Source organism: Lolium perenne, chromosome 4 (assembly GCF_019359855.2).
Source record: "Lolium perenne isolate Kyuss_39 chromosome 4, Kyuss_2.0, whole genome shotgun sequence".
Lineage (NCBI taxonomy): Eukaryota > Viridiplantae > Streptophyta > Magnoliopsida > Poales > Poaceae > Lolium > Lolium perenne.
The window spans coordinates 46,777,437-46,787,381 of record NC_067247.2 but is presented as its reverse complement, the minus strand read 5'-3'; the positions used below and the strand labels follow the sequence as shown (position 1 = coordinate 46,787,381).

Here is a 9,945-nt window from a genome sequence, read left to right as displayed (position 1 = left end):
GAGGTTCTTGTTTGGCGTTGTGTTGATGAACTTCTGAATTTTGTGACGGTCTCCTTGTTGATGATGGTAGTTGCACCGTAGCACTGCTGCTTACTGGCTTTGTATGCTCTAGCGTAGGCACGTGTTGGCAAGTCGGCGACTTAGTTGTCGTCGTCACAAAGTAGAGATCATGAACGAATTTGCTCTGCTTGGCTAGTTGCGCAGAATGCCTTCTCGCATAGTTGCATGTGATAGATATTTTTCATCTGCCACATTTTTTTTCATCTCAATCGCACTCATTGTTATGTCATCTGGGGCGTTGTTGTGCATCATGTGGATCTTCAATGGTTGCTATCAACTGAATTGAACTAGTTTTGTCCAAGTTCACCGTTCTATGTCCATCCATGGTGTAGGTCCTTGTTAGGCAATGTGTTAGTACTGACTTGTATGTTTTGATGTAATATTTCAACTACAGTTATTGCAGTTTGATTTCTACATAGACCTGAACTTCTACTTGACATATCTACTCGATTCTGAACTTTACAGGGGAGTAATGACGAAACTTCCACGTTCTGCTGATACTTCTGCAGGTATATATTCCCCTTGCAATTTTTGTTTAAGAAATCAACTTATTAATGAAAATGCTTTGGTTTTTGCAATATTACACTTCTCCATATTGTCAAACCACATGGTCAGATGGTATTCTTTTTTTTTGTAAGTTTGATATGTAGTGTAGTATATATGAGGCTATGAATTTGGACAACATTGTTATTTACTGATACATTTGTCATCTTGGTCATTTAGATGAGCATTCAGCAATATATTTTCAAGGCCATTTTGTGCAGGGAGTATAAACTAGAACTACTTTTGCTATCATGAATTGGTGAAGCTTGGCTAAAACTTAGTTACATATAGAATATAAAAGAATGAGTATCTAAACATCAATTTTCAGCTGGAGGAAAGTATAGATGATATCTAAATAATTGTAACCGTTAAATCACATCATCAAGTAGTTCAATAATTAGTAACCAAAGTTGTATAGGATGTGTGAGATAACTTGAGAACCGAGTGCCGTTCCGTAGAATAGTTGCATGAGTGCATGTTCAGTCCACCCGCGGTTTGAGGCATGGCCTCCATGTGGCGCATCATATTATGTTTCTTACTAAAAAAAGGCAAGATTCGATCATGCCCTGCATGTCTCGGTTTTTCTTTATGCAAGACAATTTTTCCCGCGCATTTGCAACCATCAGTCATTTATCATTTTCCACAAAGATAGCAATGTTTGGTTTGCTTGTATTTTTTTCTTTTGGTTTTCCAGTTTACTTAGGTGCTTTGGCTAGCCTAATGGTGTTTTCCGGTTTTCATTTCTTTATTTTCTTTTTTCTGTTATAAGTTCTGCATCATCTTAAAGTTTTTCTAACATAAAATTACACTCATTTTGGTGTGTGTTTTTTAAAAAAGCTTAAGCTATTAGGAGTAACCATATATATGTCTACTAAGATCCCTACATAACCCACATCTTGATTTAATTAGACATAGCACTTACGCGGCATGCTCGCGTCTTGGGCTCAGTGCAGAATTCATGGCCATATTGATAATTAAAAGTATCAAAACTTGGTATTGCCTTGGTCCAGTTGGGAAACTGTGTTATTTGCCCTTTTTCTGTACTTTGTTTAATACTCTCAACTATGTGCTTCATCTTTACATGCTTGCATTGTGTTCGGTTCTTCCAACGTGACCAGCATTTTTGTGGCTCTCAGGAACAAAGAGGCGCAGAGCAAAGCCTCGTAAGAGAGAAGTGGATGACATGTCGGAGACTGAACTTGACAGTTTAACTGAAGAGCGCCACAGTACCGGTGAAAATGGTCAGGCCATTGTCCGGAAGAGACCAAAGAGAGCAGCTGCCTGCTCTAATTTCAGAGAGAAGGAATTCGACTTATCTGAAGAAGATTCGCCTGTCAAAGTCAAGGAAACCCGGACTGAAGAGGAAACAGAGGCTGTTAGGTTGACACAAACAGGATCTCTGACGATCAGGGATGAGCAGTGTAAAGAGGTGACTGCGAGTGAGGATGAAGATGCGAAACTGGCAAGACTGGTGCAGGAAGCGGAAGAGTGGAAGATGGCAAAAAAGCAGAGAAGCAAGTCTGGAACTTCACAGAAGAATGTCTACATCAAGATAAGTGAAGCTGAGATTGCTAATGACTACCCACTGCCAGCATACTATAAACCATATACTACAGAAACGGACGAGCACGTAATATTTGACAATGAAGTTGGTATGTCTGTGAATGATCTGCCAGTAAAAATACTCAACAACTGGGCTCTGTATAATTCAGATTCTAGGCTCGTTTCGTTGGAGCTCGTCCCCATGAAACCAAGTGCAGAAGACGATATAGTGATCTTTGGATCTGGTTCCGTCAGAGAGGACGATGATAGTTTCCGTTCAACAGCTGAGGCAGAACAGTTATCTTCTTCGTCCTCAAGTAAATCTGACCAGAAAGATGACGGAATTCCAATTTATCTGAGTCCAATCAAGGAATGGCTTGTAGAGTTTGGCAGTTCAGTGATCTGCATAACTATCCGAACTAGCGTAGCTTGGTAAGCACTCCAGCAGCTCTATTTCATTTTGTACTGTAAGCACACATGTTCAATTGCTTGCCATGCATCTAGGATCTTGCGAATCCTTCCTATTTAACCTCCTACGTAACATATGAATGTGTTATAACGTTTCAAATATTTCAGGTACAAACTACACCAGCCAACAGAGCAGTACGCACCATGGTGTGACACTGTCCTTAAAACAGCAAGACTGGCTCTCAGCATCATGAAACTTTTAGAAGACCAAACTCGTGCTTCAAAACTTTCTTTTAATGCTGTTATCAAGAAAGTAGCAGAATTTGATCGTGGGGACCCTGCATATATTTCAGCAGATGCAACACTTGTCGAAAGATATGTTGTGGTGCATGGACAGATAATTATGCAGCAGTTTGCAACTTATCCAGGTAAGTTTATCCAAGGGTGTGCCTTTATCAAAGGCCTTGCCACAATGATGAAAGAAAAAAGACACACAAAGCTATCAGTGAAGGAAAAACCTAAAGCAGTGAGAGGAGATAATCTGAACCCAAGCGCAAAAATGGGCCCTGTAGAGAAAAGGAAACTGATGCGCGCGACAACTACAAGGCTAATCAGCAAGATATGGGGTGGTTACTATGCCACCCATTTCCCAGAGGACGCAAAGGAGGGAGATGTGAATGGTGAGCCAAACGAAACTGAGGAACAAGAAGAAACCGAAGATGATGAAGCTGAAGGGGAGGATGAAGTTGAAGAGAAACGTATCTCGAGGACCTCGCCATCAGAATGTTCTAAAAAGCCCTCATCAAGTACTCGTAGAGAAATTGAATGTGAAGGTCAAACAGCCGGAAAAACAGAGTCTGGAGAAGCTTTATATAAATTTGTTAGAGTCCGAGATCTAGAGATTGGTGTTGGTGGAGCAGTCACTGTAGAAGACGACTCAGGCGAAGCCATCATGTGTTTTGTCGAATATATCTACCAGAAACTTGATGGCACGCAGAGGATTCATGGAAGAATTCTGCAGAAGGGTTCACAGACAGTGCTTGGCGATGCTGCAAACGAAATGGAGGTATTCCTTACTAATGACTGTTTTGAATTCGAAGTAGGTGACATCAAAGAGTCGGTGACTGTCAATCTCCAGAACATCCCTTGGGGCCACGAGTACAGAGAACAGCAAGAGAGGGACAATGCAGAGGAGAGGAAAAGGAAAGGCTTGCCAACGGAGTATTTTTGCAAGAGTTTATATTGCCCTGAGAAAGGCGCATTTTTCTCCCTCCATCATAATAAACTGGGCACTGGAACTGGCACTTGCAGTTCTTGTGAAGAGCGAGAAGCAGTCCGTGAGGAATTCAAAATACTATCAGACACTACCTTTGTCCTCAGGAACGTGACATACACTATTCAAGACTTTATTTATATCAGACCTGAGTTCTTCTCCCCGGTGGAAGGTCAAGGCGCCAACAAGGCTGGAAGAAATGTGGGGCTCAAGCCTTACGTGGTATGCCAACTGCTGAGTATCAATGCTCCTGCTGCTAAGAAAGCTGATCCAGAATCTACGCGCATCAGTGTAAGAAGGCTATACAGGCCTGAAGACATTTCTTCAGATAAAGCTTACTGTTCAGATATCAGAGAGGTTTGCACTTTGTCCTGTTGTTCACTGTCTAATATTCACTGCCTCATTTCCATACAAATACTGTCATTCCACCTAATCTTTTTTGTACCTTTGGTCTTTAATGCTTTTTTTTGTTTGATCTAGGTATACTACAGTGAATATAAAATGAGCGTGCCTGTAGTCATAATCGAAGGAAAATGTGAAGTCACCACTAAGGACGACCTTCCAAATTCGAATTTTCCAGCAGCGGTTGATCACGTGTTCTACTGCGAACGTCTATATGATCCTGATTCTGGAGCTCTCAAACAGGTCAGATAGCTAAATTCAGCTTTTGATCTGCCCCAGCTATTTCTGCTTTTACTTTGTTGAGAAATCTCTTCAGATAGTTGACGAGCTTGTCTTGTCTACGAATAGCTACCAACCATGACTCTAACAAGGAAGGCGTCTACTTCAAAAAAGGATAAAGGAAAGCATATTTGTGATGATGACTCTCTAGCAGACAAGAAGGATACAGTAATATCAGATAACTCTCTAGCAACTCTTGATATTTTTGCTGGCTGTGGAGGATTATCTGAAGGGATGAGGCGAGCTGGTACTATATTTCTATCTGCATATTTTTTCTAAGATGCATGTGCATGTCGTCAGGTACAACACTTCGGCCTCTCCACATACTTTCTGATCATCCAACAATACAGGTGCATCACATACAAAATGGGCAATTGAATATGAAGAACCTGCTGGGCAAGCATTTAAGGAAAATCACCCAGAAGCTGCAGTATTCGTCGAGAACTGCAATGTCATTCTGAAGTATGCAATCCCATTTCCTCTCTAGGCTTAAACGGTTATTCCTACATCTTTTAACTCATTTTCTAACTATTTCCCTTGCAGAGCAATAATGGATAAATGCGGTGATGGTAATGATTGCATTTCGACTGCTGAGGCCTCTGCGCAAGCAGATAACCTTTCAGCGGAGGAGATTAAGAATCTCCCCGTGCCAGGTGAAGTAGAATTTATCAATGGTGGCCCTCCATGCCAGGTCAGTTGTTTCACCCAGAGGAATGCTTGATGTTTTGTCAATCTTCCGCGCTGCTGCTTGACATGTTGTGCATCTTTTCTTAGGGGTTTTCTGGGATGAACAGATTCAATCAAAGTACATGGAGCAAAGTCCAGTGTGAGATGATTTTAGCATTCCTGTCCTTTGCGGACTATTTCCGCCCAAGATTTTTCCTGCTGGAGAATGTTAGGAACTTTGTTTCATTCAACAAAGGCCAGACCTTCAGACTGGCAATAGCATCACTCCTGGGGATGGGATACCAGGTGCTTCACACTTCCTCTTCTCTGTTTGTCCTTGTGCTATGGCATTCTTTCACTTCCGAATGTTCTAACCTTGTCCGCATGTTCGTAGGTTCGATTCGGAATTTTGGAGGCTGGTGCTTTTGGTGTCGCGCAGTCTAGAAAAAGGGCATTCATCTGGGCTGCTGCACCTGGGGAGACTCTTCCTGACTGGCCAGAGCCAATGCACGTCTTCGCTAGCCCTGAGCTGAAAATCAATCTACCAGACGGAAAGTACTATGCAGCTGCCAAGAGCACAGCTAGAGGAGCTCCTTTCCGCTCAATAACAGTAAGAGATACAATTGGAGACCTGCCACCGGTGCGGAATGGTGCCAGCAAACTAGCAATCCAGGTATATATCGCATCATCCCTCCTCTACTTGCTTCTGTCGATGTCCTTGATTTGTATCAGGCTATCAGCTGAATGTACTTTATTCTGTGCTCCAGTATGGAAGCAAACCCATCTCCTGGTTCCAGAAGAAGATTCGAGGTGATACGCCTTCGCTGAGTGACCACATAGCCAAAGAGATGAACGAACTGAATCTCATCAGGTGCAAGCGCATCCCAAAGCGCCCAGGGTGTGACTGGCATGATCTCCCAGATGAGAAGGTAGCATTCTGCCATTTTATTCATTCTTTTCTGCTGTCTTGGTAACCATGTGATGTGATAATTTTCATGATGTGGATGCAGGTGAAGCTATCCAAAGGGCAGCTGGTGGACTTGATCCCTTGGTGCTTGCCCAACACAGCCAAGAGGAACAATCAGTGGAAAGGCCTATATGGGAGGCTGGACTGGGAGGGCAACTTCCCCACATCTGTGACAGATCCCCAGCCAATGGGCAAGGTCGGCATGTGCTTCCACCCTGATCAGGACAGGATCATCACTGTTCGTGAATGTGCCCGATCTCAGGTAAAGCACCCTTTGCACATATCCCTGTCAACCTAAACAAAGTGATATTTTTATTTCCCAAGCAAAAAAAGCAGCTGCATAGACTACACTATAAACATCCCCTGTTGCCTTGACAAAAACACTTGACCAAAATGAAGTAATCCATAGGCTAGTTAATCAGAATCAGATAATCATATTAATAGTTATTATCTGCAAGTGTACGCACAAGTTGCCTGGTCCATCGTTCGGCTGAACCTCCAGGGCAAGCAGAGTCAGATCAGAATCTAATGCATGATGCCATGAATCAAATCTGTTATCATCTTTGTGAAGATCTCTGATCCAGTCCCATGACATGACATGAATGCGTGGTTGCAGGGCTTCCCTGATGGCTACCGTTTCGCCGGCAACATCCAGAACAAGCACAGGCAGATCGGGAATGCTGTACCACCTCCCCTTGCCTACGCTCTAGGGAGGAAGCTCAAGGAAGCCATCGACAGCAAACTTTCAGCGGCTTAAGTTAACTGCATTCTAGTGGCACTTAACTTATCAGTGGGCATTATGTAATTTGAGAGCAATTGACTGTGAAGCTGTTACAGGCAGGCTGGCTATATGAACTAGTTTCTGTGTACTCTTATATGAAGTGAAGGATGGTTAACACCATCAGGATGTTGGTTCATGGGTACAACTTTAGAACATACTCTTAGCATTTGGGGGTATAATAATTTCTTTGAAAACAGCAACTGTATTGCAATAGCAAGAGGGCTACATGATTGAATGCAGTTTTCTGTTGTTACAACTTTTGCAAGTGAGAATTAGATCATGAGAATCAATTGTTCTTTTCCAAAGTTGTAGTAAGAAAATACAGCGGCAACCTACCTTTTTTACTCGTCAGATGAACCCAGCTCTTGAGCTCACCTGTCAACTTCATCTCTTTGAGGTATCAACTCTTCCCCTAAGAATCTGCTTTGTTGACCTGCTGCAATGTTAGTCTATTCGTGCGTAGAGTAGAAGATACACTGAACTTGAGAAGCTTTATTTCCAGAATTAGTCAGTGGGATGGATGGATGGATGATTTACACTTGCCTGCACCTTGGAGCAACAACTTACAAAATTTCCCTTTAGCTCAACACAACCGGCTTGAAATTTTCCATAAACAACAAGTGGTACGTACTAGAACAAATCGAAAGTCCCCACAAAAGGGGAAAAAAACAAATCCTATACACAAGATGATTTAGACTACAAGTGTTGAAATCCGAGAGCATTACATCTTCTATTATCGAAGAAGAGATGAGAAGAGCGAGACGAAAAATCCTCTAGTTTGCATCCTTCAAGTCCCTCTAATAATTTGCATTCTTCAGAAGGAAAGTTTTTCAAGGGCTCATCTGGGGAGCGCGCTGTAGCCGTAGGGGCTCCCGGTGAATGACGAGACGGCGGCGTCGAAGGCGTCGCTCTCGTCAAGGTACACGTTCATACGGAACGCGGCGTGCACGCCGATGAGGGCAGATGAGATGAGGAGGGAGACGAGGAGGTTGAGGCCCGCGCGTGTGAGCGCAACGGCGAGCACGGTGGCGGCGGCGAGGGCGGCGAGCACGAGGCGGTCGTCGACCTCGCGGCCGAGGCAGGCGAGGCGGTCTTGGGCGCGGCCGAAGTAGAGCGCGAGCCAGGCGACGAAGAGCGCGAGGAAGGCGAGCATGGAGGCCGGGCGGTAGACGAGGCCGAGGAAGACGAGCAGCAGCGCCGCCAGCGCGTAGTTGGCGCGGAAGTAGGCGAGGTTGCGGCGCGCGCGGGCCCGCGCCTCCCCGCAGCTCTCCGGGCGCGCGAACGCCGTCGCGTCCAGCGCCTCCCGCCACGCGCGCGGCCGGCCGACGGCGGCGGCGGCGGACGCGCTGACACCCGCGCGGGAGAAGAAGGCCACGCCGGCTTCGGCTGCGGTGGCGGTTGGGGGTGGTGGGGAGGACGAGGAGGGCAGCGCTGGGTCGGCGGCGTCGCCGTTGGGCTCGAGTATCGGTGCCGGTGGCGGTGGCGGCGGGGAGTAGGGCGGGACGGCGCCGTGGCGCGACCAGGAGGCGGTGGAGGAGGACATGGCCGGCGAACCCTAGGGAGGAGTGGAGGTGGATCGGGGTCGGGGGATCGTGGCGAGCTCGATTGATTGATTGATTGATTTGGTGTTGCTGGGCTGGGTTGGATGATTCGATGGATGGTGTTTTGTGGAGTGGATCTGGCTGGAGGAGAGAGAGAAATTGGGGATTTTTATGATCCTCAGAGCTTGTTTGGCAATTGGCGGGCTAATTTAATACCTCGGCTTCCACGTATAGCGACGTGCTTACTCCGACGTCGGCAGATCGAATCGAGCGGCTTCAAATGGCTTCCCCACACAAACTACGTCGATATCAAATTATCAACAACCAGAACCTGCAAAGTGTACCCACAATGTTTTGGCTGACTATTCATTTTTAGAATCAATTTCATGAACTTTTTCCAAAAAAGCTCGTAGGTTCAGTTCGTTAATTCATTTTTTTGATTCATGAGTATTTTTTCTTAGAAAGAAAGGGGTCTCCCCCAGTTTCAGTAACGAAACTTAACAGTTTTTTTTTTCAGAGTCATTACATCGCATCCTATGCACTGCAAGCAAGCAGCAGCAACGCACAGTAGATCCAAGCATCAACCACATGTTTTATTTGATCCACATAACTACATGAAAACATCGAAAACGCAAAAACGCACGACAATATTTTTTTACATGATACAATAGATTTTCTACAAGTCAAAAGACTTCAATTTTATTACCAAGAAGAGAATCGTCATGTTTAGTTTCTGGAGAACAGGCACAAAATATATGTAAACTGTGGCTATGGAACACGACAACACAAAGGACACCAACTGACATGGGTACTAACTCACGTGCGTATACACGGACAAAAGCTAGGTAGAGAACATATGTCAAATATCACTAACAAGTGTCATCATCGTCACACGTTGTACACGATCCACCAACTTCGACTTCACGGTATAGTGGTTATCACCACAAACTGTTGCATGCATCCGACGTTGCTGCATATGCCTACCAACCAACCATGCACATAAACGTAGACACGTCCAACTTCGATGACGAGTATGGTAGGAGAAATATAAAGGCGCTTGCGCCGACCGAGGCTGCCGCAAAAGAACACCCTTCTTGTGTTAGTGCCACCATGAAGACTCCTCTAAAGCAGCTACAACTCCACAACCAGCGACAAAACTTGAGAGGCCCCACCAAACATGTCGGCAAATACAACTATCGAAACCCATATTGCGACCCAATCCGCTCGACACCATCATCATTGTCAACCAAAAAAAATCATGCAACTAGGGCAACCTCCTCCCCAGTACCAATCGTCTGGAGCTCCAAAACAATACCAACAAAGAGTGGGACAGCGCTAAGCGCGGCCATCTTTCAATTCGAGAAGACCCGAATGCAATGATGAAAATAAGACGAAGATTTGCTTTTTTTTCTTACATTAGGCTAGAGCTTTTATTTTGTTCGAGCAATTGAGAAGATTTGCCCAGTTGATCTACATGAAGTGA

At 44.8% G+C, this 9,945-nt stretch overlaps 2 protein-coding genes across 2 annotated transcripts; one reads left to right on the top strand and one right to left on the bottom strand.

Moving 5' to 3' along the window:
- The first annotated feature begins 1,698 nt into the window (after positions 1–1,698).
- LOC127292378 (DNA (cytosine-5)-methyltransferase 1A-like) lies at positions 1,699–7,239 on the top strand. Its single transcript, XM_051321758.2, has 11 exons — positions 1,699–2,577; positions 2,722–4,183; positions 4,307–4,471; positions 4,577–4,754; positions 4,858–4,969; positions 5,051–5,198; positions 5,282–5,479; positions 5,568–5,846; positions 5,941–6,102; positions 6,184–6,402; positions 6,757–7,239. The coding sequence occupies exons 1-11, from the start codon at positions 1,787–1,789 to the stop codon at positions 6,895–6,897; spliced, it is 3,855 nt and encodes a 1,284-aa protein (XP_051177718.1). The 5' UTR covers positions 1,699–1,786; the 3' UTR covers positions 6,898–7,239.
- Positions 7,240–7,393: 154 nt separating this feature from the next.
- LOC127292377 (PRA1 family protein E-like) lies at positions 7,394–8,726 on the bottom strand. The gene has a single exon (XM_051321757.2). It carries the CDS (start codon positions 8,462–8,464, stop codon positions 7,760–7,762), a length of 705 nt encoding a protein of 234 aa, XP_051177717.1. The 5' UTR covers positions 8,465–8,726; the 3' UTR covers positions 7,394–7,759.
- Positions 8,727–9,945: the final 1,219 nt, after the last annotated feature.